At 40.1% G+C, this 20,172-nt stretch overlaps 1 protein-coding gene across 1 annotated transcript in view; it reads right to left on the bottom strand.

The window, feature by feature from the left end:
• Positions 1–2,221: 2,221 nt before the first annotated feature.
• The window catches only part of LOC135107266 (uncharacterized), a 40,211-nt gene continuing 22,260 nt past the window's right edge, over positions 2,222–20,172 (bottom strand). Inside the window, exons 5-6 of the mRNA XM_064016927.1 lie at positions 15,975–16,153; positions 2,222–2,891 (exon numbers count right to left, since the gene is read on the bottom strand). Coding sequence (XP_063872997.1) covers positions 2,732–2,891; positions 15,975–16,153 — 339 coding nt within the window. The 3' untranslated portion in view covers positions 2,222–2,731. The remainder of the gene's footprint in view (positions 2,892–15,974; positions 16,154–20,172) is intronic.

Raw genomic sequence — 20,172 nt, 5'->3', positions numbered from 1 at the left:
ACAAGGAAAGCCAGATCACCAGCAGAGTGGCCTTGATGGAACCCATAATGGCAATCAGACAGAAGGTTGTGAAGTGATAGATGTTTAAGAATCTTCCTGTTGAGGATAGATTAAAAAAACTTTAGATAGGCAAGAAATTAAAGCAATAGGACAGTAGTATAAAGGATTAGAAGTCACCCTTTTCAGGAACAGGCTGAATGTAGGCAACCTTCCTGCAAGAAGGAAAGGTCAATGTTGACAGACAGTATTGAAAGAGCATGCATGACTAGGCAAAATGCAAGCACGGAGGCACAGTTTCAGAAAACAACAGGAGAGACCCCATCAGCTCCATAAGCCTTCTGAGGGTTTAAGCCAGTGTGGAAAACATTATTGCAAAGAATTTTAAAAGTAGCATGAAGTAGGGAGGAGAGGGAGGAAGTAGGGACAAGAGGGAAGAACAAGCCCTGAATTATCCAAGGTAGAGTTTCTAGCAAAAGTTTGACCAAAGAGTTCAGCTTTAGAGATAGATGTGATAGCAGTGGTGCTGTCTGGTTGAAATAAAGGAGGGAAAGAAACTAAGTTATTGGAGATGTTTTTGCTAGATACCAGATGTCACGAGGGGAGTTAGATCTTGAAAGATTTTGACACTATTAATGAAGAAGTTTTTGGCTAGTTGGAGAACAGACTTGGCATCATTTTGGGAAGAACAGAAATATAAAGTGCATGAGATTCTGGTGATGGAAGGCTTAAGTACCTTTTGTGGGCTACCTCTATAATGTATAGCATGAGAACAGGATATTTTAAACTAAGGTTTGGAAGGTTTAGTTCAAGAAAGAGTGAGGAATGTACACCTTCATGTCAGACACTATCACCTTTGTCATGCACTTGGCACACGGAGACAGGTCTCTAACACGGAAGCAGTAGTCATTCCAAAGAAAAACAGCAAAATACCTCCTCAGGTCCCCCCAACTAGCAGAGGCAAAATGCCAGAGTCAACTTTGCTTAGGCAGATCCTTAGGAGATTAGAACAATAGGACAAGATACAGATATGAGATTGTGATTAGAGGAGCCTAATGGAGAAGAGATGGTAACAGCATATGCAGAAGGATTAGAGGTTAGGAAGAGGTCAAGAATGTTGGACGTATCTCTAAAATGGTCGGGAATACAAGTAGGGTGTTGCACCCATTGCTCTAGGTCGTGGAGGATAGCAAAGTTGAAGGCTAATTCACCAGGATGAAGGGAGAGAAAAGCCAAAGCTGGTGGTGAACACTGAAGTCTCCAAGAATGGAAAGAGTCAGAATGTGCTCCACTTTGGAAGTTAAGTAGTCAAAAAATTTCTTATTGTCAGATGAGTTAGGTGAGAGGTATGCAGCACAGATTAATTTAGTTTGAGAGGGACTCTGTAGTCGTAGTTGGATGGTGGAGAACTCGTAAGATTCAAGAGTGTGGGCACAAGAGCAAGTTAAGACGTTGTGCACATAAATGCAACCCCCTAGCTTTGGATTGAAAATGAGGATAGGATAGAGAAAGTAGGAGGGAACAGAAACTATATAATACATCGGACTCAAGATGAGGGAGCAAACGGTTGTAGTTGAAATTAACAAGGGCAGATGATTAGGTAGGCACATAAGTTTTTTAAAGTAAACTGTTGAGAGCAAGCAGGCACTTATTGTGCCTCAGGCATCTTCTGTCTTCTCTCGTTCTCCCTCCTTCTCTCTCTTCTTGTCCTCTCTCTTTCCTTCTTACTATTTTGCGGCACATAACAGTATCTTCGTCACATAGTATCTTTTACGCATCACATCGCTTGTCATGTCCCTAGTTTATATAGCACGCTTCTCTATCTGAGCAAAGTAACTGTAGGTGTTGTAATCATTCCATCTACTGACTCATCATTGGGTCACTTCTCTAAAGCATGACTATCAATTTTTGTCCTCAGCCTGATAATGAAACAAATGAAATCAATGAAAAAGAATTCCAGATACATGGGTGTGTAATGTGTTAATGTCGTGATTACCCAGTAATGATCAGCAAATAAAAAAAATGACAAATAGATAAATAATTACATAAATTATACATGTATTACTATCTACTATGAAATAATTGGTTTAATGATGATGAAAATCAGGTGTTACAGATATTCATTCTTCTTTATAAGGATAATCAACTAAAGGGGATTCTACTGCAAAAAAAAAAAAAAAAAACATTGCATCTGCAACAGTAAATGGAATGTGAAAATCATTCATATTCAAAAACAGTATTTATTGGAGAGCTGGTTTCTCTTACAAAAAAAATCTACTGTTTAGCCTGTGATGCTTGGTTAATGCCACTTTGTGATAGTATCCCCAGGCAACCAGTCCTGGGTACCAAAGCTATCTCTTGCTATGGTGCCCCTCAAGCTTCTTATAGAAGTTTAAAGGGATATGGTTTCTATAAGAAAACAGATGCCCAAGTTACTGATAATAATATGATACATTAGGCAAGCATTCCAGCTCAAAGATGAACTTCACTAAGTTTGGGATAATCACACAAATTTGGTGAAAATTATATAAGTATAGTGTCACATACAAACAACATACCTTTCCATTATAAGTGTATGAGAAAAAATAATAATGATCTTGGTGGTGCAAGTAAATAACTATTGTAAAATCCTGGTTGGAATATGGGAATGCAGCAGAGTATTTGGTAAAATACTCTTCCCCTTCCTGTTGTTCATCCCTAGGAGTAGATGGGAAGTATGGCTGGAGGAGCACCACTACATGTAATCTTCCCTGACCTCCTGCACCAGCTTCATGTCTGATGGCATGATTGTGACACGATGAGCATGAATACAGCACATGTTGGCTCTCCCCAGAAGGCCAATCAAAAAGACATCGGCACTCTCCTGCAGAGCTTCCAATGCCAATGACTGAATCCTGCAGTAAAAAAGAATCATGTTTACATGTGTTAAACAGTGAAAGTTACGTAATTATAGTTACACTGTAATTTAAACGACACATTTATTATTGCAACTTCTACCCTCAAAAGATAGAATAATGGCTGATTACAAAGGTGGATTTAGTTTCATTCCACTTTCCTTCAGTTCTGCCATTCCACCATTTTTATAAATTCTCTTGATAGAATCCTCTTGAAATTACACTGAATACAAGTAGACCAAGATTTGATCCATCAAGTTGTAATGGTAGGAAAGTCAGCCTAACAAAAATTCATTTAGGCTTTTATGATCTCTTGTAAATTGAATGACTTTACCTACCTGCCAAAAGTTTAATAACTAGCATTGATCTCTCATGGACAATTAATCCTGCCATCGGGTAAATTTCTCAGTGTTTCCATGATGCTCCAGAGACCATGATGAATTAAATTTACACATACATCATTCCATTAACCTGTTTTTTTTTTTTTTTTTTATGTAGAAGGGGCACCAGCCAAGGGCAACAAAATTAGAAGAGAAAAAAAAAGCCCACTGAGGTGCTAGTCTAAAAAAAAAAAAAAAAATCAAACCTTAAAAGATTTTTTTTTTCTTTTTTTATGTAGGAAGGACACTGGCCAAGGGCAACAAAAATCCAATAAAAAAATATACCCACTGAAATGCCAGTCCAATAAAAGGGTCAAATCAGTGATCAAAAATTGATGAATAAGTGTCTTGAAACATCCCTCTTGAAGGAATTTAATTCATAGGAAGGTAGAAATACAGAAGCAGGCAGGGAGTTCCAGAGTTTACCAGAAAAAGGGATGAATGATTGAGAATACTGGTTAACTCTTGCATTAGAGAGGTGGACAGAATAGGGGTGAGAGAAAGAAGAAAATCTTGTGCAGTGAGGCCGCAGGAGGAGGGGAGGCATGCAGTTAGCAAGATCAGAAGAGCAGTTAGCATGAAAATAGCGGTAGAAGGCAGCTAGATATGCAACATTGCAGCAGTGAGAGAGAGGCTGAAGACAGTCAGTTAGAGGAGAGGAGTTGATGAGACGAAAAGCTTTTGATTCCACCCTGTCTAGAAGAGCAGTATGAGTGGAACCCCCACAGACATGTGAAGCATACTCCATACATGGACGGATAAGGCCCTTGTACAGAGTTAGCAGCTGGGGGGGTGAGAAAAACTGGCGGAGACGTCTCAGAACGCCCAACTTCATAGAAGCTGTTTTAGCTTCTATGAAGTCCTTCTATAAGGGGGACAGTTGAGTGTCATTGAAGAAGAGGGGATAGTTGTCTGGAAGGTTGTGTCGAGTTGATAGATGGAGAAATTGAGTTTTTGAGGCATTGAACAATACCAAGTTTGCTCTGCCCCAATCAGAAATTTTATAAAGATCAGATGTCAAGCATTCTGTGGCTTCCCTGCGTGATATGTTTACCTCCTGAAGGGTCGGACGTCTATGAAAAGACATGGAAAAGTGCAGGGTGGTATCATCAGCATAAGAGTGGATAGGACAAGAAGTTTGGTTTAGAAGATCATTAATGAATAATAAGAAGAGAGTGGGTGACAGGACAGAACCCTGAGGAACACCACTGTTAATAGATTTAGGAGAAGAACAGTGACCATCTACCACAGCAGCAATAGAACGGTCAGAAAGGAAACTTGAGATGAAGTTACAGAGAGAAGGATAGAAACCGTAGGAGGGTAGTTTGGAAATCAAAGCTTTGTGCCAGACTCTATCAAAAGCTTTTGATATGTCCAAGGCAACAGCAAAAGTTTCACCAAAATCTCTAAAGGAGGATGACCAAGACTCAGTAAGGAAAGCCAGAAGATCACCAGTAGAGCAGCCTTGATGGAACCCATACTGGCGATCAGATAGAAGGTTGTGAAGTGATAGATGTTTAAGAATCTTCCTGTTGAGGATAGATTCAAAAACTTTAGATAGGCAAGAAATTAAAGCAATAGGACAGTAGTTTGAGGGATTAGAACGGTCACCCTTTTTAGGAACAGAATGAATGTAGGCAAACTTCCAGCAAGAAGGAAAGGTAGATGTTGACAGACAGAGCTGAAAGAGTTTGACTAGGCAAGGTGCAAGCACGGAGGCACAGTTTCGGAGAACAATAGGAGGGACCCCATCGGGTCCACAAGCCTTCGGAGGGTTTAGGCCAGCGAGGGCATGGAAAACATCATTGGGAAGAATTTTAATATGTGGCATGAAGTAGTCAGAGGATGGAGGAGAGGGAGGAACAAGCCCAGAATCGTCCAAAGGTTTGAGCGAAGAGTTCAGCTTTAGAAATAAATGTGATAGCAGTGGTGCCATCTGGCTGAAATAGAGGAGGGAAAGAAGAAGAAGCAAAGTTATTGGAGATGTTTTTGGCTAGATGCCAGAAATCACGAGGGGAGTTAGATCTTGAAAGGTTTTGACATTTTCTGTTAATGAAGGAGTTTTTGGCTAGTTGGAGAACAGACTTGGCATGGTTCCGGGCAGAAATATAAAGTGCATGAGATTCTGGTGATGGAAGGCTTAAGTACCCTTTGTGGGCCACCTCTCTATCATGTATAGCACAAGAACAAGCTGTGTTAAACCAAGGTTTAGAAGGTTTAGGACGAGAAAAAGAGTGAGGAATGTACGCCTCCATGTCAGACCCTATCACCTCTGTTATGCTCTCAGCACAAAAATACGGGTCTCTGACACGGAAGCAGTAGTCATTCCAGGGAAAATCCGCAAAATACCTCCTCAGGTCCCCCCAACTACCAGAGACAAAACGCCAGAGGCACCTTTGCTTAGGGGGATCCTGAGGAGGGATTGGAGCGACAGGAGAAGATAAAGATATGAGATTGTGATCAGAGGAGCCCAATGGAGAAGAAAGGGTGACAGCATAAGCAGAAGGATTAGAGGTCAGGAGAAGGTCAAGAATGTTGGGCGTATCTCCAAGACGGTCAGGAATACGAGTAGGGTGTTGCACCAATTGCTCTAGGTCATGGAGGATAGCAAAGTTGTAGGCTAGTTCACCAGGATGGTCAGTGAAGGGAGAGGAAAGCCAAAGCTGGTGGTGAACATTGAAGTCTCCAAGAATGGAGATTTCTGCAGAAGCGAAGAGGGTCAGAATGTGCTCCACTTTGGAAGTTAAGTAGTCAAAGAATTTCTTATAGTCAGTTAGGAGTTAGTCTTATAGGAGTTAGGTGAGAGGTATACAGCACAGATAAATTTAGTATGAGAGTGACTCTGTAGTCATAGGCAGATGGTGGAAAACTCGGAAGATTCAAGAGCATGGGCATGAGAGCAGGTTAAGTCATTGCGCACGTAAATGCAGCATCCAGCTTTGGATCGAAAATGAGAATAGAGAAAGTAGGAGGGAACAGAAAAGGGGCTACTGTCAGTTGCCTCAGACATCTGAGTTTCAGTGTTCAGTGTTCAGTGTTCAGTTCTACAGATTGAAAATTAGATTTTAGACTGCGAATGTTACAGAAGTTAATGAAGAAAAAGTTGAGGGGGGTGTCAAGACACTTAGGGTCGTCGACAGAAAGGCAGTCCGACCTGGGGACGTTTATGGTCCCCTCCCCAGATGGGGACTCCGAGGCTGGTGTAGGAGTCGCCATGATGATTTTAAAATTTTTGAGTGAAGGGTGTGTGTGTTATTTTGTGTGGAGGAAGAGAGTTGTCTTTAGAGGGCAGGCTGTGACTGCCCCCTTGTGTTGTGAGACACAAAGGGAAACGTTCAGTGAGGTCACAGCTGGGTTTAATGATAAGTTCACAGCACCCCCTGAACAGTGTTTTAGACCTCACTGGGAGTAATTATCGTTTCGGCAGGTGTCTACTGGATAAAGTCTCTCTTTCAGCATGTAGTAATATGGACTGACAGTGAAGTCTGCCTGCACTGGATTAATAAAAATGAAAACAAAAGTCCATACATGAAAAATTGGCTAGAAAAAAAATATTGTTGATACAAAGGGACTTTGAATACCACTATATACCTACTAAAGAAACCTGGTTGATCTCTTGACCAGGGATATAACATTCCACAAACTATTAAATAGGGAGCAGAATCATTCCACTTGGCCTTTAGCTAGGATATTAAAATTATATCCTGATGAAAATGCTATCATTAGAATGGCTGAAATCATGGTTAAAGGACAAAGGACTCTTAGAACTATCAATAAAGTAATTCCGCTGGAGTACTCTCCTGAGCCTACCCCAATCAACCCTGCTGAGGTCAGTAGACCCAGAGGGTTGCCCAAGGTTCAGGAGAGAACAGATACTGAGATGTGGACCAGGCCACCCCGAGTAGCATCTCAAAGATACTGGAAGATGTGGAGGAATTTAATCCCAGGTGGTCATATTACCTGAATCTAAATTCAGGTAGCACCCAGCCCCAGGATGTGGAAATTTTCATGCATAATCATGCATAATATCAATGCATTATTGGTCTGTGTTATGATTTGTATATAAGTTGTAAAGTTGTGGTAAAGGGTAATTAAGATTAATTTAGTACAAACTAAGAATTAGTTACTAAATTAAATAAAAGCAAGATAGAAAGGTAGGAAAGGCATATAGCTTTTGTTCTGATGTGGCAAGCTGGGAGTTGACGAGGGAGCAAGCCTGCTAGCCAGCTCAGTAGTCACTAAGTAGTTGCCCAGCAGTCACCACTCAGACATCACCATCACAACAAGTTCTATTAAGATGTATTTTCCCACTCTACCAGTATTACTTAGTTAAATTCGCTAGGTTAAGAAGAACTTAAAAGCTTGGAACTATTGGATAATCTCAAGGAAGCATGTTAGCTATGAAAACACAGCCAACCATCAGCTTAGAACGCCCAGCGACACCAACTTGCCACTGATCCAAGTCAGCTCAAACCACAAATAAGTTATCAGTCATTTATAATTATATTTAGCAATGCTTTTGGTGATTGTGTGCATAGGCCAAAAAAGTTCGCACCTGAACGAATAGGATGTGCCAGTTTCACAGTTGGTTATATTTTCATTTTAGCATTCCCAACCTCATTGGATTACTTACCAAGGTTGGCAAGCTTGTATCACTCAAAATAGCAGTGTCAAAAAAAAACATAAACAAACCCATGTAGTGATGTCAACATGCACAAAAAAGAGAAATCTGCTTTCATGATTCATGAGCAAAAGCAAGCTCTCATGAGTCTGGTCACTAGTCATAGTGCTGATAAGAGTGACAATTATGCCCTCATTGGGAAGAAAAAGGCAACATTGTAGATGATAGCTGATGGGGATGGTGCTGCTCACCACACAAATGAGGCCAAGGCACTGCACCAGCTGAAGAAACCTTAGGGTTACCTCAGAAACAAATTAATATTTCATTGTTATTTATAACATGGAATACACAAATACATTTTAGCTCAGAACAAGTGTTTCCCTGATTGAAGAATAGCTCAACCCCACAGAAAATATATGAATTATATTTCATATTATTAGCCACAGGAGTGAATATTTCTGTCAATTGTAATATGAAATGGATTTTTTGGAAACTAACCCCATGGGCTAATCAGTTAAACCAGTTAAAACTGAAGTAATTATCCTCACTCTTTTAATTCTTTTTTTCTTTTTCTAGGCCTCCTAACATTTTTCAGTATGCCAAATTTTCTCTTAGAGTAGAAGAGATGTAACATCATAAAGTCCCCTTCTTTGGGAACCGAGAGAAGCAGGAATAAGGTGTAGGAGAGACAGGATGCTTTGGAATCTTATTTAAGAGGAAGAGAATACAATTAAAAAAGAACCTTTGAGTTAATGGTGAGGCATTCTAAAGTCTTGTAGACCCAAGCTCACCTGATTAGCTACTCCTGAAACACTAGTGTCATGGCCAGGGTAAAAGATAAATAAATAAATTCTGAAGAGAATGATTAGAGGTAAATCAGATATGCAGGCGTGCTACTCCTAAAAAAGTATTGCAGATAATATTGTACAGACACTGTATTATGACTGATATTATGCCTTTGACTGAACTCAAAATAAGGCAAAACCAGTAATAAGCAAAGCCTTAAAGAGCTTTAAAGATGCATGACAACATCACCAGTAGTTTTTTTTAGGACTGGTCAGTGAATATGAAAAACATATTCACCAATAAATAGTAGATTAATTTGCTGTTCAGAATAAAATTATATACATATTGTTAGGAGTTTCTGCTATAGTGTTTATTTCATGGTACAGACGGCTGCATCAGGGCACTGGTTATCTCTTGCAAGTTCCCATGCTTTTCTCGCTATTTTGGATGGTATCTAAATTTCTCTCTGTTCCAATGATAAAGCTGCAGTATTTCTCAGCTAATGTGCTTTAAATGACAGAGGGCAGGTACTATGTTGTTGTAGTTCCATGTAATGTCTACCATAATGGGGAAAATGCTAGAGAGCCATCCAATATAGTTGGGTAGCAGTTGTTAGATTTAAGATATAATATTTACTTCTAAGAAGTACACATTCAGTTTTCTATAATACAGTAATAAGATATTGTATTGTATCTAAGATTGGATTCAATCTTCTTACAAACCTTTATGTATGGGGTGTTATACCAATGTATGATATTCTTTTGTTTACCACATAGAACTAGACTGTTATGCATACCCTTAGAAAAAAGAATAAGGAACACTAGAAGACTAGGAGGACTAGGACTAGAAGGCAGTAGACACCTGCTGAAAACAATAATTACTCCCAGTGATGTCTAATGCATTGTTCAGGGGGTGCTGTGAACTTATCATTAAACCCAGCTGTGACCTCACTGAATGTTTCCCTTTGTGTCTCACAACACAAGGGGGCAGTCACAGCCTGCCCTCTAAAGACAACTCTCTTCCTCCACACAAAACTACAAGCACCTAATAACACACACACCCTTCACTCAGAAATCTTAAAATCATCATGGCGATTCCTACACCAGCCTCGGAGTCCCCATCTGGGGAGGGGACCATAAATGTCCCCAGGTCGGACTGCCTTTCTGTCAACGACCCTAAGTGTCTTGACACCCCCCTCAACTTTTTCTTCATTAACTTCTGCAACATTCGCAGTCTAAGATCTAATTTTCAATCTGTAGAACAGCACCTCTCCTCTTCTAAACCTCATCTTTTCCTCACTGAAACTCAGGTGTCTGAGGCAACTGACAGTAGCCCCTTTTCTGTTCCCTCCTACTTTCTCTATCCTCATTTTCGATCCAAAGTTGGATGCTGCGTTTATGTGCGCAATGACTTAACCTGCTCTCATGCCCACGCTCTTGAATCTTCCGAGTTTTCCACCATTTGGCTATGACTACAGAGTCACTCTCATACTAAATTTATCTGTGCTGTATACCTCTCACCTAATGCCTCTGACTATAAGAAATTCTTTGACTACTTAACTTCCAAAACTGGAGCACATTCTGACCCTCTTCTCTTTTGCAGAGATCTCCATTCTTGGAGACTTCAATGTTCACCACCAGCTTTGGCTTTCCTCTCCCTTCACTGACCATCCTGGTGAAATAGCCTACAACTTTGCTATCCTCCATGACCTAGAGCAATTGGTGTAACACCCTACTCGTATTCCCGACCGTCTTGTAGATACGCCCAACATTCTTGACCTTTTCCTGACCTCTAATCCTCCTGCTTATGCTGTCACCCTTTCTTTTCCGTTGGGCTCCTCCGATCACAATCTCATATCTTTATCTTGTCCTATCGCTCCAACCCCTCCTCAGGATCCCCCTAAGCGAAGGTGTCTCTGGCGTTTTGCCTCTGTTAGTTGGGGGGACCTGAGGAGGTATTTTGCTGATTTTCCTTGGAATGACTACTGCTTCCGTGTCAGAGACACGTCTTTGTATGCTGAGCGCATAACAGAGGTGATAGTGTCTGGCATGGAGGCGTACATTCCTCACTCTTTTTCTCGTCCTAAACCTTCTATACCTTGATTTAACACAGCTTGTTCTCGTGCTATACATGATAGAGAGGTGGCCCACAAAAGGTACTTGAGCTTTCCATCACCGGAATCTCATGCACTTTATATTTCTGCCTAGAACCATGCCAAGTCTGTTCTCCAACTAGCCAAAAACTCCTTCATTAACAGAAAATGTCAAAACCTTTCAAGATCTAACTCCCCTTATGATTTCTGGCATCTAGCCAAAAATATCTCCAATAACTTTGCTTCTTCTTTCCCTCCTCTATTTCAACCAGATGGCACCGCTGCTATCACATCTATTTCTAAAGCTGAACTCTTCGCTCAAACCTTTAATAAATACTCTACCTTGGATGATTCTGGGCTTGTTTCTCCCTCTCTTCCACCCTCTGACTACTTCATGCCACCTATTAAAATTCTTCGCAATGATTGTTTCCATGCCCTCGCTGGCCTACACCCTCGGAAGGCTTATGGACCTGATGGGGTCCCTCCTATTGTTCTCCAAAACTGTGCCTCCATGCTTGCACCTTCCCTAGTCAAACTCTTTCAGCTCTATCTGTCAACATCTACCTTTCCTTCTTGCTGGAAGTTTGCCTAAAAAGGGTGACCATTCTAATCCCTCAAACTACCGTCCTATTGCTTTAATTTCCTGCCTATCTAAAGTTTTTGAATCTATCCTCAACAGGAAGATTCTTAAACATCTATCACTTCACAACCTTCTATCTGATCGCCAGTATGGGTTCCATCAAGGCCGCTCTACTGGTGATCTTCTGGCTTTCTTTACTGAGTCTTGGTCATCCTCATTTTCGGCTGCCGAACCGATGAAGTACGTGCGTACTTCATCGGTTCGGCAGCCGAAAATTCACATGAAGTACTATGGTACTTCATCGGTAACGAAGGGGTTAAGGATGTTTATTTTTGCTTCTACTAATAATTCAGCAACAAGCCTAGTATGTAAGGACTTACCAGGACCTGACAGTGACAAGAACCACATATAATATTGGATTGTGTTTACAGATGAGTCAAGTGACAACCACAAATACATCAGCAGTGGTGCAGCCTCAAAGCAACTTTCCTTTAAGTAGGAACTGAAGTCTCTTTAGAATGCCATGGCCAGCCAAAGATAGGTTTGGCTAAGCTAGGTAAGGTTTAGTTTGGCTAGGTTAAGCTGTCCCCACTCATGAATTTCAGAATGCAATAGTTATAGGTGCTTTTCATATGATTGTAATATTAATTTCTGCTTGAGGGGGGAGGGTTATATGAGTGAAACTAATGCAGTTAGTAAGGCAGTAAAGCAAGTGAATATGGAATCATTTGGTAGACAGTTAAGAAAGTATTTGCTAATCAGGAGAATGAATTTTGCAGTCTTGTAAATACTGAACAAATATAGAAGAATGTTTTTATCACAGAATTAATGTATGAAAACTAATAACTAATAAAAATTGTAGGTATTACAAATGGAAAATCATGACCTCCCTAGCAGAAATTAATATTACAATCATAGGAACAACACAAATAATAACATTTACAATCTGAAATTCTTGAATGAGAAATTAAACCTAACTTAGTCAAACATCTAGCCAAACCTTACCTTGACTGGCTGAGGGCATTTTAAAGAGACTCAAGTTCCCAGTTAAACAGTTAAAAGAAGTTTCCCTTGAGGCTGCACACTGCCAATTAACCAACAACACCCAATCCCTGAGTTAACCAGGTGGTGATTCCCAATCCTCCCTCCTTCATTCTTCATTCTCCTTTCCTCATGTCTCTACAGCTCTCCCATGGAGCATCCCCTTTGAGTTTCTCTAATGTCTTGAGTAATTACAATACTTGAAATATATAGGATGGCAATCTAGAGCATTCTCACTACAGTAAATATTGTACAAAACCACAGAAACCCCACAGAGCTACAAAGGAGCTATAACATGGTATTTGCCCTCCCCCCCCATATTGAAGCACATTAGGCTGAGAAATGTTCCACCCTTAAAAAAAATTGAAGCAGAGTAAGAGCAATTATATATATATATATATATATATATATATATATATATATATATATATATATATATATATATATATATATATATATATATATATATAAAGAGAGAGAGAGAGAGAGAGAGAGAGAGAGAGAGAGAGAGAGAGAGAGAGAGAGAGAGAGAGAGAGAGAGAGAGAGAGAGAGAGAGAGAGAGAGAGAGAGAGAGAGAGAGAGAGAGAGAGAGAGAGAGATAACCAGAAAAGCAAAGAGATGGGCGAAGCTGTAAAGATGTTTGCTGTCAGCAGCTCCACTCACACTTCTGATTTTGATGCAAACCTCAATGCTTCACAAGAAGCATGAAAGTTGTTATTACATATGTAGTAGTCATTTCTCTTACTTTAAAAATTGCATATACTTTTCAGATCATACTACAGCAAATAACATGCATTTAATGCAAAAATTTGGAAATTTATTGTGGATCTCTACCAAAGTTCCAATTTTTCTAGTGCACTTGAACAAAGAGCAGTGGCCAAAGATGACAGTGGAACCCTATTACAGCTGAAAGAACCCAGAACTCAGTAAGGAAAGCCAAAAGATCACCAGCAGAGCAGCCATAACAGACAGAACCCATACTGGTGATCAGGTATAAGCATACCAGAGTGCAATAACAAAAAAAAAAAAATCACAACAACCAATAAATCAATAATGATAACCTTAACAGTAATAACCAGTAATCAATAACTGGTAATAAATTTATTCCCTGATAACAGGTAAGTGGTAAATCAATGTATCCAAAATTCCGACACCAGTGATAACAATATTGATATCTTAAGTAAAAAAAAATCAGTAAATCCAAATCTATATTTTCATCTTTACCTCAGAAAACTTAGAAAACCTTAGAAAAAAACATTCAAATTCAATGTTTATTATGTCTATTCACAAATGAAAAGTACTGTTTTAAGTAAAATAACTACACTTGATTTTGAAAGTTTAAAACTTCAACATGCTGGTGTTTCAAAAACTAAAATTATCAATTATCACTGGTTTGGAACCAAAAGTATTGGCAACACCGATGAATTGATAATGTGGGAAAAATAGTTATCAGATAACTAATAACCCAATATTGCTATTATGGTAAATTATCTCACTAATTTATTGTGATAACATCCACCTAAGGATATAAGGTTGTGAAGAGATGGATGTTAAAGAATCTTTCTGTTGGGGATAGACTAAAAAATTAAAGCAATAGAACAGTAGTTTGAAGGATTATAGCAGTCACCCTTTTTAGGAACAGGCTGAATGTAGGCAAACTTCCAGCAAGGAAAGGTAGATGTTGATAAAACAGAATTGGAAGAGTTTGACATGGCAAATTTTTACTTGGTACAATTTTGGAGAACAACAGGAAGGATCCCATTAGGTCCATAAGCCTTCTGAGGGTTAAAGACAGAGAGGGCATGGAAAACAACATTATGAAGGATCTTAATGGGTAGCATAAAGTAGTTGGAGGGTGGCAGAGAGGGAGGAACAAACATTGAATCATCCAAGGTAGAGTTTTTAGCAAAAATCTGAGCAGAGTTCAGCTATAGAGATAGATGAGATGAGATGGCACTGGGAGGAGGGTAGGTGGGAAAGAAGAAGTAAAGTTATTGCAGATATTTTTGGCTAGGTGCCAAAAGTCACAAGGGGAGTGAAAGATACTGACATTTTCTATTGATGGAGGAGTTTTTGGTTAATTGGAGAACAAACTTCGCATGATTCCAGGCAGAAATATAAGGTGCATGAAATACAGGTGGTGGAAGGCTCAAGTACCTTTTGTGAGCCACCTCCCTATCATGTATAGCACAAGGACAGATTGAGTTGAACCAAGGTTTGGAAGGTTTAGGTCAAGAGAGAGTGAAGAATGTATACCTCCATGCAAGACATTATCACCTATGTTATGTGCCCAGCACACAGAGACAGGTCTGACATTGAAGCAGTAGTCATTCCTTGGAAAATCAGCATAATACCTCCTCAGGTCCCCCAATTAGCAGAGGCAAAACACCAGAGACACCTCTTTAGGGGATCCTGAGGAGGGATTGAAGTCATCGGAGATGCAGATCTGAGATTATGATTGAAAGACCCCAATGGAGAAGACAGAATGACAGCATAAGCAGAGGGAATAAAGGTTAGGAGAAAGTCAAGAATGTTGGGCCTATCTCAAAGACAGTCAGGGATATGAGTTGGGTGTTGCACTTATGTTCTAAGTCATGGAAGACAGTAAAGTTAAAGGCTAGCTCACAAGTTTGGTCAGTGAAGGGAGAGGAAAGACAAAGCTTGTGGTGAACAATGAAGTCTCCAAGAAAGCAGATCCAGTAAAATAAAAGAGAGTTAGGATGTGCTCCACTATGGAAGTTAAGTAGTCAAAGAAATTTTTATGGTCAGAGGAGTTAGGTGAGAGGTATACAGCAAAGATAAATTTAGTTTGAGAGTGACTCTGTAGTTGTAGCCTAATGATGGAAAACTTGGAAGATTCAAGAGCAATGGCACTAGAGCAAGTTAGATGCAACATCCAGCTTTGGATTGAAAATGAGGACAGAGAAAGTAGAAAGGAACAGGGAAGGGGCTACTGTTAGTTGCCTCAGACATCTGCATTTTGGTGTGGAAAAGATGAGGTTTAATAGAAGAGAGGTGGTATTCTACAGATTGAAAATTATGTCTAAGGCTGCAAATGTTGCAGAAGTTAATGACGAAAAAATTGTGTGGGGTGTCAAGGCTCTTAGGGTTGATACAAAAAGAGCAGTCTGACCTGGGAACATTTGTGGTCTCCTCCCCAGATGGAGACTCTGAGGCTGGTGTAAGAGTTGCCATATTTTTTTTATTTTGAGTGAAGGGTGGATGTAGTTATATGAAGGAAGTGGGCAGGCTATGACTGAGCCCTTGTGTTGTGAGGCACAAAGAGAAACATTCAGTGAGGCCACAGCTGGGTCATTGGAAATTTCACAGCACCCCCTGATCAAGTAAGATTATTGTTTTGGCAGGTGTCTACTGCCTCTTCCTCCTTTGGCCATCCTTTACTAACATTCAGAGCAATGTTAGAATTTGTTTGTATGGACACACTGAGATAAGAATGAATAGATTATCTGTGTTTTTTCATAGCTAAAAGACTACTCAAGTGGCTATAACACAACAAAAAAGTTGCATGTGATTATAAAAAAAAGATATCTAGCAGTAGAATAATCATAAAAGTAGGCAAACCTGAGATCACGGTTGAGATCTGCCAGGATTTCTCGCACCAGCCGAGAGAAAGGCAGCTTGGGAATGAGTGTGTTCCAGGTGCTCTGGTAGTGGCGGATCTCTCTCAGTGCTACGGTGCCAGGACGACACCTGAGCTTGCGGGCAGGGGTGCTGCCACCTTTACTGGCTGACTTGGAATCCTGTAAGCAGTAACACAGATAAGTTACTGTGTTTGTTGACACATAAGACACAGGAAAAAATATACATTATGAAGCAAATAAATAAACCACCTGATGTCTAATGTGCTACAATACTGTGCCAATTTCCAGTCACATACTTTAAGAAAAAATAAAATAAAATGGAATAGATAAAAGAAAAGATAAAATACAGGTTTTGAGTGAAAAGAAAAAAATAAATATTTTTACTTCTAACTGCTCACAATGGATGGAAGTCTTAACGTTTGCCAGGCTGAGGAGGATCCCTCCCTATCACTTCCCCCTCTGATTAATTACCAGGAGGTGGGACTACCTGCCTATCTAGCCTTATGAGACTCTGAGATCCCATTCATGTTTTATCTGGTTGATAGCACTGGATGTGGATAAGCAAACCAACAGCGCTCCTCTCAAGCAGGTCCAGGATTCAGGATGAGTGACCAATGGTGGCCACCTTGTCTCACTGGTGGTGGTGAGGGTGAAGGGGTAGCCAGTGCAGCGTCCCTTGACGGTCCCTCATGGGCATCCCTTGACAATACCTCCAGCAGGATTGAGTTACTCCCCATGTCTGCCTGGGGGGTTACACTAGTAGGTGGCCTGGGCAGGAGAGTGGATGTCTGCCTGCTTGCGTGTTGTGGCCAGGAAGGAAAGAGGGAGGCTCGCGCAGTCCTGAGGTTAAGTGTTGGTATGGTTCTGTGCAAGCCTGGCAGATGAGGATTGGTTAAGGTTCTTATCAGCAATACTTAACAACAAAGGATCCATGCTGTTGTCTCCTTCTACCTCCTATACCTAGCTAATATCCTCCTCTGCCAGGTGTTGGCATGATTATGTCAAAGTACTCTCACTTTAGCAAATTACATTGTCCCTCATAATATGTTGTGTCCAGCATGTACATCTAGAACTTTCAAGAGGTGAGTGGAGTGTGGGTGAGAGACTTTTAGAGAAGACTATGGTAATCTCTACCTTCTCAAATAAAAAAAATGCAATACAATACCAATAATGTTGAAAAGAATCGTTATGCCAACTATTTTTTTCATCACCACATGTGCCTCTTCCTTTGCCTCACATCTAGAGCACATCTTATGTGCTCTAGATGTGAGGCAAAGGAAGAGGCACATGTGGTGATGTTGGTGCAAATATTACTGTAGTGAACTGTATGACACTAATAAACCACACTGAGTAATTCAAATCTCATGAACATGTTTCTTCCACACCATGATGAAACATAATGGATTCATGAATATTGTTTCTTCCACACCATGAAGAAACATAACTGAAATTTTTAATAGGCTTGTTCACTGAGCAGCAATGTCATTTGGTAGCATACTCGGAATCATGATCAGGCACATGTATTGTGTAATTAGAAGAAAATTTTTTTTTATGTTTTACCTTGTGTGCTGATTCCCCAGTCACATATTTCAAATAAAAAAAAAAAAATACTTAAGAAACAACTTTGTGTGTGTATATCACTTGCTGGTGTAACTTGAAGACTTCAGTATACCCAAAAGTTGCGCCCCCCACAAAAAAATTATTGGCTTAAATGAAAAATAAATAAAGAAATAAATACTTTCACTATCATGCTCAAGACAACAAAAAAAAAAAAAAAAAAAAAACAAGGAGGATCCCTATCTGTTAAAGTATCTTTTGGGGCTGCAGCACCTAGCTAGCTAGCTAGCTAACTAAATAAATTAATTAATATTACAAATCCTGGGGTTCTTATCTGTCTCTATATTGAGTGGATGTCCCTGCAGTTCTTGTAGGCAGGTTGGGGTCTAGGTGTATGGTGGCCATACACCTGGACTCACCAGTAGTGAAGATACAGTGGGAGGTGGCAACATTAGGGAAAGGCTCACAGGCAGCCCTGGTGATTCCTCACAAGTTCCACCATAGCCCTGTGGTGTCTGTGGCTTCCTTGCTTGCACCTTGCTTCCCTGCAGTGACCTGGCTTCACCTCATCCAGCTGCTGGTTGACCAGGTCCACCTGGTCTCTTGACAGCACCTACAAGGAATGTTTTGTGTCACCTCTCTGCTGGTCGCTCCTCAGAGGGGTGTTGTCAGCACATGGTGGCCACCAACTCATCATTCATGCCTTCACTGGATGTCTGGGGTGAGATTCTTGGGAAAACAGTACACATCCTTGATTGCTGTGTGTCAGGGCCAAAGAGAGTGAGGATGGTGGCTTGGGTCATCTAGCTTAGTGCTGATATTGCTCTGTGCCCATCTGGCAGCTGGTGATTGGCCACGACTTGCTTCCGTACTACTTAAGGTGGGTTTTCACGGGGCTGAGTTTCCACCTGACTGCTTGCAGCCACCTGGAGTAGCCGGCAGGTTTCACCCGAAAACATTCACACGGTTGAGAGCAGCCCCTAGCCTGCTAGCCAGCTGCATGAAAAATAAACAATCAAGATGGAGTCCTGCTCCTCCAAGCTGGTTGCTATAATTGTGATTGTGCTGCGCTTGAAGAAAAAGCAAAAGAAAAGATTGTAGACTTGTTCCTGGTATATATAGCCTTGCAGGGTGTTGTGCTCATGAAGCCTTCTGGTACACACATGCTAGGCTGCTTGCTTCCTCAGTGATGATGTAAAGAAACCAATTTCATGTCTATTTTCAATTTTTTTTTGTAAATAAACTTGAATATTTTATTTACTTATTGTATATAATGGTAGAGTCAATGGTTATTACTAAAATTCTTTCCAATAATATTCTTCCTATTTTCAATTTCATATTGGTAGTTGTTCTCATCTGAGCCTGGAAAATTGCTGGGATGGCAGCTGATCAGACTGACAGAGCAGTTTCCCAGCTGCTCCAGCAATTCAGCAAATCCTGGCTGTGTTTCACTCCTGGCTACACAATCCTGGCTGCAAGCAGCCACAAACTGCACTCCTGGCTACACAATTCTGGCTGCAAGCAGCCACAAAATGCCCTGTGTAAACCCCACTTCAGTCCTCTAGAAAAAATCCTCCTGTTCCCTATTTGCTTTTCCCAAACCTAACTAATATCCTCCTCTGCCTGGGCTTGGCATTATTACTGCACAATATTCACATTTCAGCAAGTTCTCTGGCTATTTCGAGTGAATGGCCAGTAACACATGCTTTTCAAAACCTGTGAGATTTTTAGGGAGAACTAGTACAAAATCCACCCTTTAAGTATAAAAACCACAATACACTAACATTTTGGAATCACAATATTTTTTTGTATATTTATGATCTCCATGCATATTATATGCAAACATACTGAGACCTTGAGTATAGCATTTTGGAAAAGACAAATTTCTACACACTCCTACTTACTGTTGTTGTTTGATTTACATTTTTTTAATCATATATAAAACAATGTACATTAGTAACTAGGAGTAAATAATGTTCTTTGAAGCAATGAACTGTTACTATAAATCAATGCCAAGAGTGGTACAGCCAGTTCTACTAAACAAAAACTTGCCTTGCACCACCCTTGGGCTCTGACCCATTTTTGGATCAAGTGTACAGCTGGCAAAGTAGACAAAGACCGAGTGGCAAAATTTAAAAAATAAAGACTCCCACCGTGATACACTCTTACCAATAATAACTGGGTGTTCCTACACAGATTATTGAATATTATAATTTTCCCAGATTTAATATAATAATACATTCAATGATGCAAAAACCCTAGTAATATTTAGCAAAACCTAATATAAACTATTAAAATAACAATCTTGGTCAGTTTGGGTGAGAATAATGGAAAATAAGGATAATGTGTATCTCAAAGTCTTCAGTCCCAGGTTGAGACAAGACTTTCCACAAAAAAAAAAGTTAAATTAACAAGTGTAATAAGATAAATCCAGTATGTGGTAGATGTTTCAAATGACAAGAAATCAAGTAATTTTGGATGATTTTCCTGCAGCCCCAATGTCTCAGAATAAGGGAGAGTACTGGTCCTCTAGTAAAATACAGCAGATTGTTACAGATAATACAGATGTTTGTGTGGATAAAGAGGGAAGGTGGTAGAGTTGGTGAAAGATTGGGAGTGTG

The sequence above is a fragment of the Scylla paramamosain genome, chromosome 15 (genome assembly GCF_035594125.1).
Source record: "Scylla paramamosain isolate STU-SP2022 chromosome 15, ASM3559412v1, whole genome shotgun sequence".
Classification (NCBI taxonomy): domain Eukaryota; kingdom Metazoa; phylum Arthropoda; class Malacostraca; order Decapoda; family Portunidae; genus Scylla; species Scylla paramamosain.
The sequence above is the reverse complement of the archived record's forward strand: the minus strand, read 5'-3'. Positions and strand labels throughout refer to the sequence as shown.